This window comes from Cololabis saira, chromosome 8 (assembly GCF_033807715.1).
Source record: "Cololabis saira isolate AMF1-May2022 chromosome 8, fColSai1.1, whole genome shotgun sequence".
NCBI classification, from domain to species: domain Eukaryota; kingdom Metazoa; phylum Chordata; class Actinopteri; order Beloniformes; family Belonidae; genus Cololabis; species Cololabis saira.
The window spans coordinates 7,069,879-7,093,881 of record NC_084594.1 but is presented as its reverse complement, the minus strand read 5'-3'; the positions used below and the strand labels follow the sequence as shown (position 1 = coordinate 7,093,881).

At 39.0% G+C, this 24,003-nt stretch overlaps 3 protein-coding genes across 5 annotated transcripts in view; 2 read left to right on the top strand and 1 right to left on the bottom strand.

The window, feature by feature from the left end:
* Positions 1-6,027, top strand: part of LOC133448267 (deoxyribonuclease gamma-like) — a 43,715-nt gene extending 37,688 nt beyond the window's left edge. For 2 of the 3 annotated variants that reach the window (XM_061726635.1, XM_061726636.1), the window contains 3 exons: positions 1,237-1,333; positions 4,940-5,015; positions 5,125-6,027. In XM_061726635.1, coding sequence (XP_061582619.1) covers positions 1,237-1,333; positions 4,940-5,015; positions 5,125-5,279 — 328 coding nt within the window. In that variant the 3' untranslated portion in view covers positions 5,280-6,027. Of the gene's footprint in view, positions 1-1,236; positions 1,334-4,939; positions 5,016-5,099 lie in introns of all 3 variants that reach the window. The other variant, XM_061726638.1, reaches the window with a different exon arrangement.
* Positions 6,028-6,082: 55 nt separating this feature from the next.
* On the bottom strand, positions 6,083-9,053 carry LOC133449251 (translation machinery-associated protein 7). Its single transcript, XM_061728381.1, has 4 exons — positions 8,935-9,053; positions 8,442-8,497; positions 8,120-8,207; positions 6,083-6,510 (listed from the first exon to the last, which is right to left on the bottom strand). Exons 1-4 carry the CDS (start codon positions 8,948-8,950, stop codon positions 6,476-6,478), a joined length of 195 nt encoding a protein of 64 aa, XP_061584365.1. The 5' UTR covers positions 8,951-9,053; the 3' UTR covers positions 6,083-6,475.
* A 22-nt stretch (positions 9,054-9,075) lies between these two features.
* On the top strand, positions 9,076-17,144 carry LOC133448266 (mitochondrial potassium channel-like). Its single transcript, XM_061726634.1, has 7 exons — positions 9,076-9,192; positions 10,501-10,572; positions 10,656-10,854; positions 10,952-11,089; positions 13,027-13,191; positions 14,216-14,422; positions 16,144-17,144. Exons 2-7 carry the CDS (start codon positions 10,568-10,570, stop codon positions 16,735-16,737), a joined length of 1,308 nt encoding a protein of 435 aa, XP_061582618.1. The 5' UTR covers positions 9,076-9,192; positions 10,501-10,567; the 3' UTR covers positions 16,738-17,144.
* The last annotated feature ends 6,859 nt before the right edge of the window (positions 17,145-24,003 follow it).

Below are 24,003 nucleotides of genomic sequence, written 5' to 3'. Positions count from 1 at the left end.
GCGGTTTCCTGAACGGGTCAGGTGTGAGAGCGGCTGTAGCGGTTGACCTCGTCCTTACGGCACTTTTCCACCAGCACCTACTCGGCTCAACTCGGCCTGGTTTCTTTTCCAACAATTCAGCACCTGGAGCAGAAGTAGGAGGTTGGAGAAGCTGCTGTGACGTATTTGATTGTGTGATCTAAACGAAGAAGACAACAACACTAAAGATGTAGAACCTGGAGGAGATGATAGATGTGCTGCTGGGTCTGTGACTTGTGTTTGATATCAAGTTAAAAAATGAGAGTGAGAGAAGCTTCAAGCGGCAACGCTTTTTAATTTTTTTTAGTTTATCTCGGCGCTGCTGAAAAGTCAGTTGGAGCCGCGAGCAGCTATGAAGTGACAGAGCTCCTGGTGGATCTGCTTGTTCCTTATCGTCGTCTAGATCCCTTTTTAATTCTCTCCTCAGCACCAGGTTTATGAACATCTGCACCTCAGAGTTGGATCATGAAACAGACTTTTGCTGCCATTGCTGGTCGAATAAAATGAACAAGAAGCTCCGTCAGAGTCGCTCTTTCACTGATTTCCACCTCCTGACTCAGACGTCTGACTCCAACCCTCCGACCAATCGGTGGCCTGTAGTGTGATGACGTCAGATTCAGCTGCTAAGAACCTCAGCAGAATAGATACAGAAAAGTATCCACTCGGCACGTTAGACCCCTAGTGGGAAAGCGACAAACCGAGTGGAGTCGAGCCGAGCCGGGCTGAGTAGGTACTAGTGGAAAAGTGCCATTAAAGGGATGAGAAATTAACAAAATTAGGCAAAACATTTCTCTTTTAGAGCTCAGTGCTGGACTTGAACCCTCAACCAGCTACGCTTAAATCATTTCAATCCCCTACGATGAGGCTGTTACCACCAGTAAGGGGATTTCTGCACCGCAGATGGTTCCCATCAGGCCGGCGAGGCTCCTGGTCTGAATTAGGAGTTTAAAGAGAAAAAAAAAAACCTTTTAAAAATAGTTTTCTTAATGAGATTTGTAGTAGCTTTTGCAGTAAAGATGTAAAACAGCATCAAACTTCCTTCAGTTATTAGAACCATGTAGAAATTCCTGCAAAGCCCTTCCCGATGTTTCCAAATCTTTTCTTTGTTTTCCTTCTACACATGTGAGCAGCTTGACTTTGTTAGTGTTTGTGGGGCAACGTGTGTTGAATTACTCGCCTTTGGGAAGTATGTGAAGTATGTGCGGCCTCTGTGTTCAGGATCGTGGTCTACGGGGACGACATGCTTCGTGCTCTGGTCCCGAGCTCCGCCAAACCCTTCAACTTCCAGGAGGCTTACGGACTCAGCAATGAGCAGGTCTGTTTGGCTCTCCGCGCCCTGCAGGAGGCCTGGATGTGATGTAACGTGCTCTTTTCTCCTCCTAAAGTTTCCTCGAGCTCTCAGTGTTGGCACCGTAAAAACACGTTATAAAATCAGCAGGAAGCATGAAGATACCTTCTGGAAATGCTGGCGTTCCTGGTGCACGTCCCAGTCCTCAGACGCCAAATGCACATGAATCTGAACATATTCAGAGATAAAATCAGTGTTGTGTCCCATTCAGGGATGGGAATCGAGAACCGGTTCTAGTTCAGAATCAGTTCCGTCTTTCAATTCCCTTTTTTTTTATATTCAACTATATATATATCATTTATATATAAATTATATACAAAGACAAGACAGACATGTCCTCCAATATACATGTATCATAAAAATAGATAAATAATGAACCACAATAAACAAAAATTTAATTAATTTCAGTAAACTTAACAGAAATAGGGAGAATAGTGCATAAATAAGGAATAAAAATTAGGGCTGGGACTTTATCGCATTAATTAATTAAGATTAATTAATTACAGAAAAATAACGCGACAAAAAAAAACCGCATTTAATCGCAATTTACTTTTGCACTCCAAACAGTGTGGAACGTTTGTCATTGCACGAGTTCCCGGTATAAGTTCCCCGTAAAACTGACGCATGGTACTCAACAGGATTTTTTAATTTTACTAAACAATGTGTTTAAGACATAGACAGTTTACAAAAATTCCTGAAAAAGCTTGAATATAGCTAACTTGAATTTAAGTTTGTGCCCTGTGGACAATGCAATCATATTCCTATTATTCACATTGCACTTGTTAACACTCAGTTATCAAAATAAACACAATTTTGTTGTTTAAGCTCATTTATGTGTCAATTCAATGATTCAGTCGTATACCAAAATGCATTAAAATTGATAAATTTTGCTTCTCGTGTCAAATATTGATATGCGATTAATTGCGATTAATTAATTACAAAGCCTCTAATTAATTAGATACATTTTTTTAATCGAGTCCCACCAATAATAAAAATACATATAAAATTACATTTGAAAAAAGTAAATTAAAAAATGTTAAAAAAAAATAATACAAATGTAAATACAGTATTCTTTAAAAGAAAAACTCTCATATTTATGAGAAAAAATAAATAAATAAATATATATATATATATATATATAAATTATAATATTATATTAGTGGCAAGGGGGGGAGGGCTTTGTGATTCAACAGTGCTCATTGGATAGTTCACTCTACATGACAAGTGAATCCACTAATCACCACACATATTGTACATACACACAGGGGTGCAACTACCTACTTTTTGAGGGGTATGCAAAGACGTTACAGGTGCCCCGCCCAGCCTGCCAGCCTGATTTCTTGTTTTGTTTCCGTGTATAAATCATATTAATTCATGGATTTGCATTCCAGTCTTTTATTTCAAGTTACATACAAACATATAACAGTAGAATGATCAGCTCAATCACAAACTAAAAAGAAATTATGACATCTAAACTACAGTTTGTACCCTATGTAACAATGTTACCACTAAATTGTAACATGTCGTACCTTTGCACTCGCCCATTTGTCAAGAATGTCATCATTCCACACTGTTTTCAATAGAGATCACTGCTAACTGGGTCAAGCGATCATTGCTTATACTCGAACAAAGGTATGTTTTGATAAGCTTCAGCTTACTGAAGGATCTCTGGGCAGAAGTCAGAGGTCAGGATGCTCAGGAATATTCTGACAACTACTGTCAAATTTGGAAACACCAAATCAAGATTCTCCTGTATGAGGAAATGTAAGTTCTCAAGAACCTTGTAACCCTTCAGGAGACGGCTTGCTGGGTTTATCTCTTGAATACTATCTCTGGAAACATCACAGGTAGTCAGGGCATATCTGGTAACTGATTCCTCCAGCTCAGCTTTTGTCATGTGCTCCATTTTAATGAGAATTTAAATTTCTCAGACACAAGCTGAAGATTGGAAAACCTGTCAGACAACTCTTGCAGAACTGTGTCAATGATATTAAAAACCATGCACCTAAAGTTCCTCTCTGGTTCCTTTTCATGATAAAGGACACAAGTTGGTTCAGCAGAAATTCAAACCATACTGGGCATCTAGGTTTTTGTGCAACAAGCATTTTTAATAGCTTTGAATAAATTGCACATCTTGCTTACGCAATTTTTCAATATAAATCCTATTTAGATATTCATCACTTAGTATCAAATGGCTGTTTTTACACTTCCACCTAATATTAGACCAACCTGTTGGCTTCCTCTGTCTGTCCTGATTCTTTCTCTCTCTTCCTCTCTTCTTTCTTTTCTGGGGGGGGCGCCTAATCAGTGACGTGCAGCTGTTATTAATCATATAAATTGATTGATTGATTGATTGAAATCTTTATTTTGAGCATACATAAAAAACAATTACACAAAACAACAAAAAAATAAATAAATAAACAGTCATTTAAACAAAATTAAAGGGAAATAAACCGTCATGCCCGAAAAGGAGTAGGAGGAAGTAGAAAAACTTTGAGGTCCTACCCCTTGTTTCTATTTCAGTTTTGCTTGAAAAATAAAAATAAGAAAAACATATAACAGCAAGCTTAACTAAAAGAAATTATACCTGTTATTACCTTATAAAATAGTACAGCACTTCATTGCAATATTATACCTCAGCCTTATAAATATGAATATAGTTGAGCATTATAAATATTATACCTGAGTTTTTTATAAATAAATGATATACCAGAGCAATTATAAATAATATACATATAGTATATATATATATATATATATATATATATATATATATACACACATCTTCTCATAAACAATATAATCAGTATTATATATACAATTTTATATACACATTATGCTCCACATAATCACTACCTCATGTCGTCTCTTCCCTGTATTTGGCAAAAATCTTTTCTTTGTATTTGCTTTTGAACCTGTAGATGGTAAAATACACAAACGCTGTTAAATACTGAAAATGCACACTCCATATAATTTCCCCCCCGTCGCTTTGGCGCCCCTATGCGTCGCATATAGTGCATACCCACTTTTTGCGCCACTGCATACACAGTAATAGATGAATGGGATATCACACGCGTGTCCAGACTGCCGTCAACACTAAATCCAGTTTTCCTTGGGTGGGCAGAGCGTGTCCGTGGGTGGACACTGCCCCCCCCTGGTAACGCCCCCGAATGTCATTATGTCCTTAACTAATAACACTGCAAGTAACTAATTAACTAAAATCATATTAGCGCCATTTGCCACTTTTTTCCCCAAATGAGAATCGAAAATGAACTGGAATCGTATCAATTCCAATCCCTGGTCCCATTAATTTAATTTGGTGTCAAAACAAACCTGTATGAGTACAAATGTCCCATTAAATTTCAAAAACTATGAAGTACAAATTTGAAATCTTTTGAGTTTTTGTTTAAAACTATTTTGTGAAACAGATTTGTGCTTTTATCAGTGGATGAGGCGTTAAAGTTAAGTCTCCAGGATGCTGTTGTCTCCGAGTCCTCGGGGACTTTACTTGTCTGCATGGATCCAGCTGCATCGCCGTGAATGATGCAGCTTCAGTGTTTCATCCTTCTCCAGGCGCTGGACGTGAGTGACCACTACCCCGTGGAAGTGGAGCTGAAGTCACTGCCGGAGATGCAGGTTCAACCCCACGGTGAGCTGCAGGACTGTGGATACAAGACGGTGTTGGTGCTGAGCAGATGAGATGATTGACTGTGTTTTACGATGTTGGACGAAGGTCTTTTTTTATTTTGTTGCTGCAGATGCTAGATACAAGTCAGCGGAGGTCGCGGTCATGGGACAGGATCTACTGGAGCTGAAGAGAGGTAACCTGCTGCTGGAACGGGAGAAGCTCAACCTGGAGATCCAGCTCCTCCGGCTGAAGGTGGACCGGATCAACGGTGGATCCCCGGGTTAAACCAGAGGCCCGACCCGTCCCAAACACCCGAATCATAAACTGTTATGCTTTGTACAGATCTGCAACGTGTCGAACATTTCCAATAACATTTCTACTGTAGAGATGAGCTGCTGTTAACTGTATCAGCTAAATCTATTCATGTGAGCTGCTTCGTTTGTTTAATAACAGCTGGGGCGAGAGGGGGCAAGGCCCTCCTGAATCAAACTCTTAGAAGTTGAGATGGGTTTTATCGCTTCTGTGTTTCTCCGTCCATTGTTCTGGTCTCTCTGGATCCCACGTCTGCTGCACGGAGGACCGGACCGTCAGACCCCGCCCCAGCTTTCAGCTCTCCACTCCAGTTTCACGTACTGATGAAATCAGTGATTTAAGTAAAGCTTATTCACTTCCCACCCCAGTTTCCAGCAGGAAAGTCAAGGCTGTGAGATGCATGTGGTCCTGCAGAACCTGAGACGTGAAGGAGCGGGTGATGACGACATTAGGATTTCTCTAAAGTTAGTTTAGATTCTGCAAACAGACGTCAATTGTTTTTCCTCAAGAGGGAACCAGCGACCACTTACAGGCTCCAGAGCTGTGACTGTGTCCTTTAGCAACACAAAGCTTTTCCAGTCTCATTTCTGTCATCGTGAATCCGTTTAACAGTTTACCAGCTCAGTCGAGGGATTCCACATCCTCGACGCTTTCAGGGACTCTTCTGATAAATGGGCATCAAAACTTCCTGTTCATACACTGAAAACTCACTCTTTACTGTTTGAACCTTTTTTTTACATACATGCAACTGAAATTAAAAGTCTTGTAAGCAGTGATTACAAAAAGCATTTTATTGTCATCTCCCTCTTTACAAGACAAAAAGAAACACAACTTGGGTGAATTTCACAAAATGATGCAGTGAACTTCAGATTCAGTTTTTTCATACCAACGGCTTCTGAAGCTGCAAAAATGTTAACATTTAAACTGAATTTGAAGGTTTGGGTGTTGAACGTATGACTGAAGGAGAAGTCAGAGTGAAATCCCTAAATTTCATTAGAAAAAAGGTACTTGAACTCTTTAAAATTACTTTTATTTTTACACAGTTTCGCTAAAGAATGAGATTAGCATTGCGGCAGGTTTTCAGTGTGACACGTTAATATTTAAAGCAAAAAGAAATTAAAGTTTAACATTCAGGAAATGAAGGGATTGTGCATCTTCTGCTTCAGATGTTACTTCTTCCCTGATTTCTTGATGCCGCTGCCACCTGGAGGGGAAAAAAATAAGACCAGATTTAAGAAAATGTGCAACATAAAATCAATTGTAACTGCATTTTTAGTCTAAAATCAGTCTGAGAAAGATGACAACTCATGTGAGTAAGGAGAAGAAGGTTTAGCAGCAAAGACTTATGAGATTCTGTCTCATACAGAACAGACGTCTGTAGCGCATTATAAGGAGCAACGTTGCTCCTCTGTGCACAACAGCAAAGTAGGAATCAAGATCTAGGGTCTTCTGTTCCAGCTGTGTTCATATAAAGACATTTTTTTAAATGTCTCTCAGTCATCTACGTTTAACGACCGTGTTTAGAGCCGTTCAAACGAGCACATCAGTCTTTCCCGATCAAAATAAACCTGTCAAACAGGAACGCAGTGAAGATTTAACACCTTCTGAGCCCTAAAGAGGAAGGTCATGGTAAACTAATGCTTCTTGCAACTACGGCGACTTAAAGCATAGAAACTACTGTTATTTGTTATTTTTGAAGAGATGACCACATGATTCAAAAGGTATAAGGTGTTAAATTCTGCCAGTTCTGAAGAAATATTCCTCTTTACAGGGTTGCACGAGTCATAACTGAGCTCTGTGGAGAACGACCACCTCGGAGGTCCAATGCAACTGGAAATCAGGCTGAATTTGGAAAGCTTACTTTTAAATTTGTCTCACAGCCAAAGACACAAAATCCTAGACAAACACCACCCCAGTTATGGTGGTCATGATGGGGTCCGAATCATGGAGAGGATTCTTAGAGAAATACAAAAAACTACTAGTATCTAAAGACGCCTGCACTGCAAACCTGTATAAACGACAGTATTAGTGATGCACCGAATGTTCGGTAACCGAAATTGTTCGGCCGAAAATAGCAAAAAAACACTTTCGGTGTTCGGTGGAATAAGTGGGGAAAAAAAACGAACAATTAATAACTGCGTGTGGTGACGCAATCAAACAGCGAATAGCGTGGAGTGAGGGGGATGCGGTGTTAAATGCAGCAAACATGTCAGCATGGCAGATCATTACTTGGATGTGGGGAAAAAGCAGAAGACACGAGAAATGATCCAGACTGAGTTGGATTTGGGAAAGCCGCTTGGTGATGGAGACGGTCGCGGGACGCACAGAAGAGAAAAGGGCCCGTACTACCGACGCAGTGGAGAAAACTCACTGTCTGATATGACCAGATTCTCCAAGAAAATAACCCAGATTTTTACAATTATTATATAGGGCTTCAAATTGCGGAGATCAGCCCCATCGCTACCCGATTAACTGGATTTGAACGGGAGAAAATGAAAAAGGATTATGAGGAAAAAATACAATAAGTACAGTAAGACAAATTGTGACTGGCGGGTATTTCACTGCACATTTGATTTATGCAATGGTGAAAAAATTGGCAAAATAAATGAAAAACTGCAAAGAACCATTGTTCGGTATTTTTCGGTATTCGGCCAAGTGTTTATTATTATTTTCGGTTTCGGCCACAAATTTTCATTTCGGTGCATCACTAGACAGTATGCAAGTCTAAACAGTCCAGCAATGATTTTGGACTGAAATTTAGTGCTAAAAACACAGTTCACCTCCATATTCAGATAACATCACATTTATTTTACCTAGTGGCCCTTTTCCTGATGCCTTGGCCTTCAACGCATCCAGGGCCTTCTGCTCATCCTTTTGCTTCTGCTTGAATGCCATTTCATCCTGCGGACATTAATTCAGTTTACATCCCATAATACTTTCTGAATACCAGCTTTTTCTCGTTTTAAAAATAAAGTGTTGCAGTTTTCCAAGGGCAAATTAAATCCCATTGAGCTTCAGAACCCGGTTGCCTTCATTTGACAGACATTTCAACATTTTAGCACATTAAAAAAAATGGTTAATCACATTCATTTTCTTTTATTTATTCATCGTTCGGAGCAAAAACAGGATACTTACCTCATCCATGTCTTTGTTTTGTTTCTTGGGCGCCTTAAGTGGCTTCTTTTTTCCTCCTGAAGGAAATTAGTTAAAAAATTAAAAAACAAAATACTATTAATATCTTTAAATTCATATAATTAATTTAACTGGTTATTGTGACTTAACTATTGCACTGACACGTGATTAAAACGCCAATACACAAAATGTCAATTAAACTAAAATCTGCAAATAATTCGCTTTTTGCGATAAATCGTTTGAACCTTTGAAGGTAAATTTGAGGCCGAACGGTGAAATTCATCCCCGACTTTCAAACAAAATTGATTAACAGTGTCTCTCCGGTGCATAAATGTCCCAAATACTTAAAAAACGCTTTAATGTCATACATTTTCAACGGAGTTTGGTGAACGATGTCACGCTTCTTTAGCTGAAAGCAGCTGCTGAAAGGCGTTTAAACGTTTAAAAGATTAACCACCTTCAATGACGTAACCTAAGATAACGCAAAAAAACTCACCGTCTCTGCCAGACATGTTTACAGCGTGTTATAAACGTCAAAATGAATGAAATAAGCGGTATATTTGCTGTGCAGATAGCCGGTCGTCTTTCCAATGCGCGTTATCAGGACCCCGAGGAACCGGAAATAGAACCCCGACCACGTGCCTGAGCAAAACTCCAGCTGCTAGCTGCTTCATTTAGCAGCAAAGTTGTTAGTTTCAGGGGAAACAAGTGTTTTTTTGCGACCCAAATGCTCTTAAATCACTCAAGGAGACAGGTGTGTTTGTTATAAATCTTTATTATGAATCTTATCAGACAGCTTAACGCAAATAAAAAGTATTTTAGCCGGTTAGCAACGTGAAGCTACTTTAAAACTATAACCTCCAAGCAAAAGTTCAGATATAACTTCAGTTTAAGAGAAATATGTCATACGTTTATTCCTCGAGGTCGATTTATAATTACATTTATAATTACATTTATATAACGTCATAAATGTATTTATATTTATATAAATGACATTGATATATATTAATTTTTATTTATATAAATATTGATTTATATTTATATAAATTCATTAATCCCTTTGGGGAACCCCCCAAAGGGATTAATAAAGTCATCTGAATCTGAAGTCATTTTTTAGTTCTGTCTTTTCATCACAGAGTCACATTTGAAATGTTAACTAAGAAATATTGTGTCATAAATGTCTTTAAAAAATTTAAGGTTTTGATCCATTATAGTTTTTTTATGTCCAAAATAATGTTTTGAGAACAGTAGTCCTGATTGCATCTCAAGGCTTATAATTTGCCACTTTTGATGAATATGTGATCACTTTTTCACCCTTTAATTCAGGTTTGTTGGGGTTTTAATAATCCTTGATGTAGGGCTGGGCGATATATCGATATATTTTCAAACGCGATACGGTACGAGACAATATCGTTTATATCGATTAAAAAAAAAAAAAAAATGTTTTTTTTTATGATTTTGATATAGCTTATTTTGTGACAAATTGACTTGAATGTTTTATTTGAGATTTGCACAAATGTTTTGTTATTTGCACAACTGTCAACCTCAGTGGAAAAGTCTGCCTGTTACTGTCTACATTGTATTAATTGCACAGTGTATTTTAATTTAATTGTTATGCAGGAAAGCGATATTTGTTTTATTTTATTCAAGAAGCATTTTTATTCTATATATGCAGGCAGTTTATTTTTATTTCATTTGTTTTATACATTTTGATATAGTGCAGACCTCTGTTAATAAAGGAACCTGTGTGACATTTGGCACGAGGCTTTGTATTAAAACTGACTGTTTTTTTTAAGGGTTTGCCTCAGAAAAAAATGAAGCTAACAGAGATGCTATGCTATAATGCTTTGGGGGAAACCCCAATTATGGCACAGAAAAAATATCGATATATATCGAGTATCGCCATTCAGCTAGAAAATATCGAGATATGACTTTTGGTCCATATCGCCCAGCCCTACCTTGATGAATGATTTAATTAATTCTAAGTAAATCACTTGCACTGCAATCAGTAAATGGTTGTGAATTACATCTTTGACCCACATCTTTTTGTCCCCATAATAAGCTCCGGTGTGGGTCCTGCATGTGCAGTGACGGGTTTTAACTCCCACCTCAGACCGCTGCCGTCCTCAATGAGGTAAATCTGCTCAAGTTTAGTCCACAGAAACTGAACACGCAGCCCTGGTAGCTGATGATTGATGCCGTTTTTATTTGCGTCAGGTACAGACGAGCTCAGATCCACCTGTGGGCTCGAGGGTCGTGCTGTCTGACCCGCCACCGCCTGCACGGGGGAATCCCTCAGCTTCGCACCTACAGTGCTCACCATCAGCCTGGACCAGTCCCACCCTCCAACCCCTCCGGCCCCGGGGGAAAGAGTGGAGCTGAGGCGGTGAAGGAACGTGCACTGTCCGCCTTACAGGTACCAGTGACATCCTCTGGGACTTCTCACAACCTTGATGAACAATGATTTACATACGTAACAAATCTGAGCACAGCCCTCATCATTATTCCTCCAGCATGCGGGCGAGACGGGGCGGCTGTGGGGTCAGAAGTCGGCTCAGACCGCCAGCGCCACAGTCAACTACTGGTGGGAGAGGTACGAGGAGTTCGTGGGACTTAACGAGGTCCGCGAGGCCCAGACCAAAGTCACCAAGGTCAGCAGACGGTATCTTTACTTCAGCGTTTACTCATTTGAAACTCATCTGCGAATCTGATCTGACAGCCCTGTAAAAGAGAACCTTTATCTTGAAGGAGACCTATTATGGCTTCTAATACCTATTTTAAACAGGCCTTGAATGTCTTAAAAACAAGCTTTTGATTTTTTTTGCTAAATGAATTAGAAATTCAGTCTCTAAACCATGTCTTTATCTTCCCATTCCCTAACCTCATTATCTATGAGGGATTCTGAGGGGGCGGGGCTATGATAATGAGGCTCTGTGCTGATTGGCTGCCTGAATGACACGATACACCGCTACAAAAAAATGGCGGAAGCTCCGGCTGGCGGGGTTAGTCGTGGGTGTGGTTTCACACATCGGAGGCCAACCGATGTAAATTGCATTTTGGTTACGTAACGACGGGAGCAGAATCTGAACGGCTCGTAGATCCACATCACACTGGACGGCTCATCCGGGCGGCTGTACAGACACTGCAGAATTTGGTTGCTTTCCTCCTTCTCTGAGTTGGCAGGGTGAGGGGAGACCTCTTTATATATGTTAAAGCAAGAAAAAACCGTGTTTTTCATAATAGGTCCTCTTTAAATCCCTTTGCATTGACACTTTATATTATACCACTACAGTCACTCTGCTGTAGATTTTTCTGACATTTGTATATTTTTTCTGACATTTGCATATTTATATATTTGTACATTGTACATAAGGAGACATGTTCATTTTTATTCTACTTTATTCTTGTTCTATTTGAGATTTTCAACGTCTTGCTGCTCAGTTGTTCTGCAATTGCCCCTCGGGGATGAATAAAGTTTTCTGAATCTGAATCTGAATCTGAAATCACCAGCTTCAAAACCAGCTTGTAAGGAAATGATACTGCCGAGCCGTTCAACGTTATCACCTGGATTTGTTCCTTAAACAACGTCGTAAGACACTTCCTATAGTCATGAGGAAGATGTTACTCTGGTTCAGATGAGACTTGTAGTTCTCGAGACCGGTCTTGGTCTCAAAACCACTTTTTTGTGGTCTTGGCCTTGACTCGGTCTCGACAGGCTTTGGTCTCGGTCAGTGATGCTGATATACGGTGTAATCTGATTACTATAATGGTAAATAATGCAATTTCAAGGCGGTAATTGTTTGTATCTTTAATATTTAAAATGCAGGTTTCATCTCCAAATTAAGTCCAATTTAAATCAGTAACATTTACTCTTCCTTCCTTTTCTGAGGTGGAGGGGGGTGCTGGAGCTGGTTATTCTGCTAGAGGACTTTGGGACTAGTTAGTAGTCGTGTCAATCCTTAAAAGCACTGGAGTCAATCCTCCAATAGTGTAGAAATAGCGGTAGTGCAGTCGCCACACATATCTGATCTCAGCCGATGGATGGAAACATTTCTAGTGAGTTCAACATCATCATCCACTTCTCTGTGTTATTGAGCTGCAGTTGAAAACAAGCTCATATGGAAACTAGCTGAACCAGGATGGAGCTGATGTTCTACAAAATAACTAGGTTTGTTTTTGGTCTCGGTCTTGAGCTGAACTAGTTTTGGTCTTGATTCTCTCTGGTCCTGGTATTGTGTTGGTCTCGGTTCAGGCGGTCTTGAATACAAGTATTAACCGTTCATAAGGGTCAAATTAATGGTCTGTTTTGAGTGAGGGGATTAAATAAAACACTAGAACAGTCAGTGAAACAGCTAAAATTGGATTAAACACTATTAAGATAGTGATGAAAGGTAACAGTGGTATTTGTGTATTGTGGTATTATTAATTTACTAAACTCTGATGAAGTCAAGTAAATCAAGAGTGGAAGTAACGGATGTTTGAGTGAGAGTGTTTCCATGTCCACCGTGCAAAGAGAACCTGAGGTTTTGGGACTGAACAGTTTGCAGCCTCCAGGAAACCTCAGGTGTGACCGGTGTGTTTCTTCCAGGCTGAGGCGGCGTTCATGGTGGCCAGGGGGATCGTGCGGGAGGCTCATACGAGCCTGGACGCCCTGCAGGGCCGGCTGAAGGAGGTCAGGGACCGGCTGGACAGAGTCTCCAGGGAGGAGGCTCACTACCTGGAGCTGGCCACGCTGGAGCACAAGCTGCTGCAGGTCAGCCAGCCGCGGAGGTTAAAACACTCACAAGTAGGGATGGGCGGTATGGACAAACAAATTTATCACGATAATTTCTGGCATTTATAACGATAAAAATTACGATAAAGAAAATACCAATTCAACTCCACCTTTGTAACTATAAATCTATCACCAAATTCAGTCTTTGGAGCCCCCAAAACACTGCTCTAAAAGAATACTAAATGCTACTAAACTACACCAATTAAATTGAATTAATAAAAACCAATTAAATTAGTACACCTGTACTGCAAAACTGTAATGACTCAAATGAAACAAGTTTGAAATGTAAGAACAGATTCAACATTTATTCAAACTGTATGGCTTAAACAGTGGGATAACAGTGCAAACAGCTAAAGTACCATTGTCGTTCAAGTTTTCTTAGCTTATAAAATCACAAAGTAGAAAAAAATACAACCTGAAAAATAAAGAAACAGGACAAATAAATACAAGTTCACTGAAAATAAAATCCTATCAGTGATGACCTCTTCTAATATAAATAAAATGTGCAAATTAACCTGTGGTTGGAACATGCCACAAATGAGATACTATTGCAATTTTTTTTCGTAATAGTCAAACGTTATATCAAAATGTAACAACCATTTCCTTCTGTTTTTGCAGATTTTGCACATAATAAATGATGTTTGCTCCTCGTCACTCTTTTTAAATCCAAACCAGTTCTGGATCCGCCTTCCGCCATGTTTGTTTCACAAAAACGTCATCAATGGGAATTTATCGTTTTTACAGCGAGATCACAAATTCTTACCGCGGGGAATTTTTTTGACGGTACATCGTGAACGGTAAAATATCGCCCATTCCTACTCACAAGTATCAGTAACTACTCGTCTAAGCTTTAGGGACTGTGATTCAAACAGTTTAGGGTCAGAAGGAAATGTTCACATGTGTATTTTATTTAAATTTTACCTTTGAGAATGTTTTATTCAAGCATGGACCAACAGTCCAGCCGATGGACGTTAGTTCAGCTCGTTCCCTGTCCTCCCCGCAGGAGGAGCGTCGTCTCCGGACCGCCCTGGAGAACGCCGAGAGTTCGGAGCGGGAGAAGTTTGCTCTGTTCTCGGCAGGTGTCAGGGAGAGCCACGACAAGGAGAGGACGAGAGCGGAGCGCACCAAGAACTGGTCCATCATCGGCTCGGTGCTGGGGGCCTTGATCGGGGTCATGGGATCCACGTACATCAACCGCGTTCGCCTTCAGGTGAGACGCCACCTGCAGCTGCTTCACAGTCATTAAAAAATGGAGGAGAAGGTTAATAAAGCTTGGAGTGTGAGGAGAATTTCTTAAAACTAGACATTTAATAAGACAGTGACTGAGAGCAGAATACCAGTAGTAGCAGTAGCAGTAATAATAATAGTAGTAGTAGTAGTAGTAGTAGTAGCATTAATAATAATAGTAGTAGTAGTAGTAGTAGCATTAATAATAATAGTAATAGTAGTAGTAGTAGTAGTAGTCGTAGTAGTAGCAGCAGCATTAATAATAATAGTAGTAGTAGTAGTAGTAGTAGTAGTAGTAGCATTAATAATAATAGTAGTAGTAGCAGTAGCATTAATAATAATGGTAGTAGTAGCAGTAGCATTAATAATAATAGTAGTAGTAGTAGTAGTAGTAGTAGTAGCATTAATAATAATAGTAGTAGTAGTAGTAGTAGCATTAATAATAATAGTAATAGTAGTAGTAGTAGTAGTCGTAGTAGTAGCAGCAGCATTAATAATAATAGTAGTAGTAGTAGTAGTAGTAGTAGTAGTCGTAGTAGTAGCAGCAGCATTAATAATAATAGTAGTAGTAGTAGTAGTAGTAGTAGTAGCATTAATAATAATAGTAGTAGTAGCAGTAGCATTAATAATAATGGTAGTAGTAGTAGTAGTAGTAGTAGTAGTAGTAGTAGCATTAATAATAATAGTAGTAGTAGCAGTAGCATTAATAATAATAGTAGTAGTAGTAGTAGTAGTAGTAGTAGTAGTAGCATTAATAATAATAGTAGTAGTAGTAGTAGTAGCATTAATAATAATAGTAATAGTAGTAGTAGTAGTAGTCGTAGTAGTAGCAGCAGCATTAATAATAATAGTAGTAGTAGTACTAGTAGTAGTAGCATTAATAATAATAGTAGTAGTAGCAGTAGCATTAATAATAATAATAGTAGTAGTAGTAGTAGTAGTAGTAGCATTAATAATAATAGTAGTAGTAGCAGTAGCATTAATAATAATGGTAGTAGTAGCAGTAGCAGTAGCATTAATAATAATAATAGTAGTAGTAGTAGTAGCAGTAGCATTAATAATAATGGTAGTAGTAGCAGTAGCATTAATAATAATAATAGTAGTAGTAGTAGTAGTAGCAGTAGCATTAATAATAATGGTAGTAGTAGCAGTAGCAGTAGCATTAATAATAATAATAATAGTAGTAGTAGTAGTAGTAGTAGCATTAATAATAATAGTAGTAGTAGCAGTAGCATTAATAGTAGTAGTAGCAGTAGCAGTAATAATAATAGTAGTAGTAGCAGTAGTAGTAGTAGCATTAATAATAATGGTAGTAGTAGTAGCAGTAGTAATAATAATAATAGTAGTAGTAGTAGCATTAATAATAGTAGTAGTAGTAGCAGTAATAATAGTAGCAGTAATAGTAAAAGTAGTAGCATTAATAATAATAGTAGTAGCAGTAGTAATAATAATAGTAGTAGTAGTAGCAGTAGTAATAATAATAGTAGTAGTAGTAGCAGTAGCATTAATAATAATAGTAGTAGTAGTAGTAGTAGCAGCAGCAGTAAAAGTAGTAGCATTAATAATAATAATAGTAGTAGTAGTAGTAGTAGTAGTAGTAGTAGTAGTAGTAGTAGTAGTAGCAGCAGTAGCAGTAGTTGCATTAATGAGGATGATATCCTGCAAGCGTTGGTTCCGGTTTCCATCATTCCTCCGTGTCTGCAGGAGCTGAAGAACCTGCTGCTGGAGGCCCAGAAAGGTCCAGAGAGCCTGCAGGAGGCCCTCAAAGTGCAGGCAGGGAACCACCGCTCCCAGCAGGACGAGCTCCGGACGCTCATCTCCAGCCTGAGGGCCGCCGTGACGGACAGCTTCTCCCAGAGGAGCAGCGCCCCTCAGGAGACGGGGGGACCGACCCCGGCCCCGGCCCTGGCCCTGGCCCCCGTACCGCTGTCGGCCCTCAGGGAGCTCCAGACGGGGGGCCAGAGGACCCAGGCCCTGCTGGAGGAGCTGCCCCCGCAGCTGGGCCAGCTCCAACGAGGCCTGGGCCAGGTTGAGAGCGAACTGGTGGCGGTGCGGAGGCTGCTGGAGGCCGGACCCCCGGCTGAAACGCAGCCCGCACAGCTGCGGCCCGAGAGACCCGAGGGGCCCGAGAAACTGGAGCGCTGGGAGTCGGACGCGCTGGTGAGAGGTCTGCAGGACACCCAGAGGACGCTGGGAGAAAGAATCAGGTCCAACACGGTCTACAGCGCCGTGTTCACCTACACCGCCACCGCCATCACCGTGTCTGCCGTGTACCTGCTGCTCAGGGGAGCCGGGTAGATACCGGTCCTCCTCCTGCGGGGAAGACCCGGGGGAACCAACACTCTAACAAACTGGCTCCAGGTGTTGACTCGGGTTTATCATCTACCTCTGCTGTTCATCATGTTCTCCAAACGGCTGCTCAGAGAGGGAATCATCTGCCAAAACGTGCGTTCTCGAGGATCTGGTCTTCCTTTCTTCCTCTTCAACGCAGTAGTTCTCGTAGTGTTTGTTTTATTTCTCTTTGAGGTCCTGCGGTAAATGTCCTGCTTCTCTCTTGAGTTTCCATGAGACGTGGTTCCTGTTGACGGTTAACGATCCGCTCTGGAAGCGTAATTAAACCACGATGGACACGATTAATGATGACATCACTGATGGGTTATAATGGTTAAAGGCCTGTTTGGACATTTCAATCATAATAATAATAATAGAGTTTTTTTTAAAAACCTCTTTCCAACATTTCAAAGATTCGAACCGTTCAGTGGGCTTATTTTAATGGATTAAGTCCATTTCCTGTTTGAATTGTGCAGTGATTTGAATTAATGTTCAAAATGTTCATGATCCGACTGGACCGGACTGAACCGGAACGCCACACCCTAGTTCATTATGTGATTATTAAAGATGTTAAATTAATTAAATTGCTAATTTAATTGGAGAACTCTCTTTTCAAAGAGAATGAAGTATATTATATATGAATTTAAATACCTGAAGGTGCAACATTGATGGTTTTAAGGTTCTGAAATGGACATTAATTTGCATTAAGTTTGAATGTCAACGGTAATATCTGTCATTGCTTAATATAATATAATATTAATGTTAAACATGCACTGAAGAGGAACATGTTTCTGGTCTTGAAGCACTTGAATGTGTTGCTGTGAGCGGTTATTAAATGGCCACGTGATGATTTGTTCTCGTCGTCTTCTTCCTAAAAGTACATTGGATATTTATTTATTTATTTGACTTATTTGTTTTTTTAAGTGGAAAAGGCCTGCTTCGGTCTGAGTTGATGCTTTTTGTGGCAAACGTGTAGGACTGTCTCAGAAAATTAGAATATTGTGATTTTCTGTAATACAATTACAAAAACAAAAATGTCATACATTCTGGATTCATTACAAATCAACTGAAATATTGCAAGCCTTTTATTATTTTAATATTGCTGATCATGGCTTACAGCTTAAGAAAACTCAAGTATCCTATCTCAAAAAATTAGAATATTCTGGGAATCTTAATCTTAAACTGTAAGCCATAATCAGCAATATTAAAATAATAAAAGGCTTGCAATATTTCAGTTGATTTGTAATGAACCCAGAATGTATGACATTTTAGTTTTTTTAATTGCATTACAGAAAATAAAGGACTTTATCACAATATTCTAATTTTCTGAGACAGTCCTGTAGTTTTAACTTCTCCACTGAAGCTGCGTGGCAGCGTGAGTCCAGCAGGGGGCGACATCCGAGCAGGTTCATTTCAAACTTCACCCCAGAGAGCAAAAAAACGAGCAGTACAAGTCATTTATAGAGCTGTGACCTGCAGATGGGGGGGAGCACTAAAGTGTGTGTTAGTTTCCGTTAAACCGTGTCTGGTTCCTCATTAACGGTCCAGGTCACTGACCCGTCACACACTGAAACTCCCGGCAGTGAAACGGTCCAGCAGCCGGTGGGGAGTCTGAGGTGGGTGGTCCTGCGTCCACGTGAGGGTCATCTACGGGGCCCGGGACGACTTTGGTGTCTCTTTGTGCTGGAAAAAACCACGACAGCAGGTGGCGGGTCTTTACATAGCACAATGACACACACACACACACACACACACACACACACACACACACTGAGCCAAAAAGACATTCCTTCCAGCAGGAGGAGATCCGAGTTGAGCATCTGGAAAATCACCACAACTTCTACTTTTAACGTCCATAAAGTTTTATTTTTCACCGTGTAAAAAGTCAAACACCTCAGCGCTGTGAACTCAGCCACCAGGTCAGAGGATGAAGTCGTGATACGACAGAAGAGAGCAGATACGCTCACGAGGGAAGAGGAAAGACCTCGTCTTTGGGCCGGTGTTCTGCCAAAAAGTGATTGCCTGCCAGAGCTCAAGAATGAGATCAAGTCATATTTAGGCAGAAACAACTTTTCAATAACTATTTCGCCTTCAATCAATTTTTGGCAGGTGAAAATGCCTATTTTGTGTTGTAATGGTCCTTTAAAAGAGTTAAAAGCAATCCTGTGAGCTCTAGTGTTTATATTATGAAGCTCAAGAATGAGATCAAATCATATTTAAGTAGAAACAACCTTTCATTAACTGTATTTGGCCTTCAATCAATTTTTGGCAGGTAAAAAGACCCATTTTCAGGGGAGAAATCAGATTCTGGCAGGCAATCACTTTTTGGCACAACACCGGTACTGTCGGGACTCCTTAGTATTGTTTACTCTCAGAAATGTCTGGTATTAGTTCAACGTATTCCTCCAAAAAATAACGGAGCTTCTGAACTTCATCGATCCACATTAGTTTCCAACGTGCATCTTTGGAGGTTCTGACGAAGCAAAGGCGTCGTTCACCCTCTTCTTCTCGGCCCGGGTTCCTCCGGACGGAGGCCTGACCTCCACGACCTCTGAACGACCTCACCAGTTCTTTACCGCACTGTAATTTTGTAGCAACACATCAGGAGAAGCTGCTACAGTGAGCTGTTATTATCTTCCCAGAATGAAGCATCAGAGCTTGATCAGGGCTTGATTCTTCTGTCTGAGACCGTTTCCTCAGATAAGGTGCTCACTAACCTCCAGAAATGCATAGAAATAGAAATAATAGAATAGAAATAAATAAATAAGTACCATAACGACACTATTTCTCAGCAGTAAGAACAGTTTCCCCCTGACGTCACAGGTCCAGACTCACTCTTAGGTGGTTTAATGTCAACGCTGATTTTACAGAATCGTCGAGAGCAAACTGATGAAAAGAGGATCCGAGACGAAGTCTCGGCCGCCGAGTCAGCGTTTTGATCCTGACTTGCACAAATAAAAATGCCTCTCCTAAACTTCATGAACCCAACAACAACACAGTGGAAAAGTTTTACTGCCCTGGAGTCTGAGATGTTTGACCTTTCCCCCGACTTGCTCGGTGATTCCTGATAACTGGGTGATAAGAGTTTGTGCAGCTCTGGCTCCCCGGGTCCCTCTGTGGCGTTTCAGGGAGTTAAAACGAGAAAAAAACTAAAAAAAAACAGCAGCGTGTGTCGTTCAGGGTCGGGTTTTTAAACCCAGTTTTCTTTCTTTGGCCGTGTATCTTGTGGTTTTGGTGTCTCAGTGAGAGTGTTGCTGTTATCTCACGACACAAATGTGTTACTTCACATTTAAGACTTAACGACTTCATATCACTTCTGTTTACTCAGATAAGATTAAAGGATTATTCAACCTGACGAAACATAAAACATGCTCATGTTTCCAATTTATTCAAGTTAAATGTCTGGGGATTTTCCTTAAAAGCTGATTATAAATACATAAATCATGTTAAATTGAGGGCTAAAAAGGTTCGTAGACCTAGTAAACCAGAACGTTTTTTCGTCACAACGTACTGACAAATATTGGGTTCTTTTATTTTTTAAGATAACTATTTAATAAGCTTTGGTCAAAACTGCCACAAAGTTTCAGCACAAAAGCACATTTTAAGACATCTGTTTAAAACGTCTTTATTTTTGGGGGCGGAGTCATCAGCATATTTATGTATACCTATATATTCATTCCTTCTGTTGACTCAATTATCAGTTATGTAACATCTGTAAATCATCTGTTGGGTGGGTAAAGGTCATTCCAACACACTAATATTGATTAATAGTTGAAGCAGAGAATACGTCGTGATTTATTACTTTTGATAGTAAGCTGATGCTAACCAAACTCCTGTAACGGGTAAAATCTTTTAAAACACTCCAGTCAAGGATTTAATATATAACTATATATATATATATATATATATATATATATATATATATATATATATATATATATATATATATATATAACTATATATATATATATATATATATATATATATATATATATATATATATATATATATATATATATATATATATATATATATATATATATATATATATATATATATATATACACATACATACATGTGTGCATATATATATTTATATATATGTATATATATACAGAGGTGGGTAGAGTAGCCAAAAATACTCAAGTAAAAGTACTGTTACTTCAGAATAATAGGACTCAAGTAGAAGTAAAAAGTAGTCATCCAAATAATGACTTGAGTAAAAGTAAAAAAGTACTTGGTGAATAAAACTACTCAAGTACTGAGTAACTGTTGAGTAACGTCTGATTTATTTTTTTAACACAACCATTCAAACAGAAAAAAGTACAAAATAATCATCTTCAGGCAAATTAAATCAATAAAATACATTAAAATTAATTTAAAAAAAATAGCTTAAATTAAAATAATCTTAAAGTAAATTCAAGTACTTTAATAAATAATAAATAAAATAACAGTAAAAAAATTAATTAAGCACAAAATTTCAAGCCTTTGTACTACTTTGTACGCAGGCAGAACTAGAACAAGCCCATGAACTCATATAAATGTAATGTGTGTGTTTGAGTCTGTGTAAATGTGACAAAACATGCAAAAACAAACATTTTTCCCAAAGAATCACTCAGTGATGTCATGAGATTGACGCGTACGTGGATAAAAGGGATAAAAGAAAAGTAACAGCTCAACGTAGCCTAATGTAGGGGAGTAAGAGGAACAGTTTCTTCTTCACAAATCTACTCAAGTAAAAGTAAAAAGTATAGTGATTCAAAACTACTCCTAAAAGTACAAAATTTGAAAAAAAATGCTATTTTTTTCTACACATAAAAGCCTGTACAATTGTACCATTTTAATGACAACAAGATGCAAAACAGTTCCAGACAAGTTTTTCCTAAAACAGGACGTACTCGGGCACAAATACTTTTATTCAGGTCACAAACGACCCGTTTAATCCTGTAATTCCTTGAGAAGCTGTCTAGAACAGAATCAAACATGAGCTCTTATTCTGCACAAATGTTGCTGGTCCACCGGCGTTAATCTGTCCGGGCTGCAAGGAGGATTAAAGCGGAGAAACTCTGCTGGAGGAAGCTGAGCAGCGACGCCGGCTGAGTCGGGTTTCAGGGCCGTGAGCGAGCGAGCGGCGGCCAGGTGCTCGTAATGACTGGGACAGCTGCTGCGAGCTTCGCCTCTTACGTCTGACTTTCCAGCGGCTGATGAAAGCGTGGAGCCAGGAGACGGAGGCTCGGAGACGTAACAGCCACTCTGCTCTGTTTCACTCTGATTGGATTTAATCCACTCAGGTGGAGCTCCGGGGTCGTCGAGTTCACTGACGTATGAGCCCATTGACGTAAGGTCAGGGGTCAAACTCAACCGTCCTCCCTGGGGCGGCCACTCACACCTGCTGGAAGTCGTGTAATACTCATGTGAAGGGTCCGTATTGAGTGGAAAAGTGCATCTTCAAGCCCTGGAATAAAAAATAAGTAAATATAAATCTCGTAAAGCACTTTCCAGGATTCCCAAACTCATGTATGTAAGATTAAACTCTCCCACGTCTGTATCTGGTTCGTTACCCCCATGTTCAGTAACTTTATCAAATTAAACTCTGCAGTTGGATTAAGTAATTAAAACTTTTTTTTAAACTCTTTATTTAGTTATTTTTGTGTATACATCTAACAGTACATAACATAAAAGAAAATAAAGTAAAATAGCACAAGAGGGGGCATACCAATTCTCATTAAGTTGAGTGAGCATTGTCTTTGTCTTTGAATAATGTCCATTTTCTCCAGTTTTGTGTAAAGTCACCTGCTTTGATTCGCAAATGAAAGGTAATTTTTTCCATTGCGTATATCTCCTCCATAATGTCCATCCAATATCCTGTTTGTGGATTAAAAATTTAAACTTTTAAAAATGATTTTAAAGGTCCCATTTAATGCTTTTATGAGCCTTATTCATATTGATAAAGATATTTTATCTGTATAACAATATTCAACGTTGTTATCAACACATTATGTACAAATAAAATGCCTCTGTATGCAAAATGTATTCTCTTCAACTAATCAATCAACGTTGAATAGTAAATAATGAAAGAAAAACATGTTTTTAAATATTTGTGTTGTTTCAAAATAAAATACAACACTTATTTGCCTGCTATGGCTGTTAGCCGTGTCTCTGATTATGCCAGCAGTTTCCAAGCATTCATTTTTTCACTCATTCATACCCTGCAAAAGCTCTGCGGCTCCAACTAGAACCACTGGCCTTAATCTTCTATTCGTCCATGTGATGCAGTGAGCACCATGGTTTCATTTCATTTCATTTATTTATTTAGCACAATTTTTTTTTTAAACAGTGCATGGAGGGAATGAAGCCCGAAGGTGATGAAATAACAAAGATAATGTAAAACAAATTAAAACTTAACTTAAATTATAAATATAAACGTAAAAGAGAACATGGATACAAAGTCTGGATTACATTAAAGATAAAAACGATGAAGGTTAAGACAGAATAAGATGTTTTTTTTAATAACTTTCTGAAGGAGGTAAAAGATAATGTTTTCTTCAGCGACACATTCAAGTCATTCCAGAGTTTTAGATCTAAATATAATATTAAATTGATGACCAGATGTTCCACAGAAGGGTAAATGAAGATTGCCACTGTGTCCAGTTGGATATGAATTAAAATCAGATGAAAAAGTAAAAAAAACTGCTGGAAAGTGACAGGAAGATCTTGTTTTCTATTGATAAACTTATGCACAAACAAGCATGAGTGAAAAACATTAAACATTGGTTGGCCCTGCCTTTTCTCCACTGTTGGTCACTTTCCCTTTATTTAATGCTTAATCAATCATGCACCTTTCAAAATGAGTGTATTACACTTTAAGCCAATTTTTGACCTTTGAAGGTCATGAAAAGTGTATTAAAGAAACACTCCATAAAACAATGTTTGAAACTGTTTAGGTCTTCGTGTTTGTGTGCGTTCAAAGAGCCAGTCCTGCTTTATGCCCATCCTTCATTTCAAAATAAAAGACACTATTTTTCAGATATTTCTCATAAAAAGTTAGGATTTTTGTCTTTGGAAAGTAAAAGTTTACAAAATCTGAATGTTTTGCTCTTTTATCTTTTTTCCCCCGGGCTTTGAGAGGGGGGGGGGGATTGACCGGATTACGAGTGAATCTGAAAAAAACCTGAATAAACAGTAAAATGTCGCTGTGACCCGTGCCCTACATTTCCGAGGTTTGAAGACCTA

Bases quoted from the DNA above. Each gene is read 5' to 3' on its own strand.
- LOC133449251 (XM_061728381.1), bottom strand. The intron at 8,208-8,441 runs GTAAGTATCCTG...TAATGTCCGCAG, and splicing joins AAAACAAAGACATGGATGAG to GATGAAATGGCATTCAAGCA. The intron at 6,511-8,119 runs GTAAAATAAATG...TTTCCCCTCCAG, and splicing joins ATCAGGAAAAGGGCCACTAG to GTGGCAGCGGCATCAAGAAA.
- LOC133448266 (XM_061726634.1), top strand. The intron at 11,090-13,026 runs GTCAGCAGACGG...TGTTTCTTCCAG, and splicing joins CCCAGACCAAAGTCACCAAG to GCTGAGGCGGCGTTCATGGT. The intron at 13,192-14,215 runs GTCAGCCAGCCG...TCCTCCCCGCAG, and splicing joins TGGAGCACAAGCTGCTGCAG to GAGGAGCGTCGTCTCCGGAC.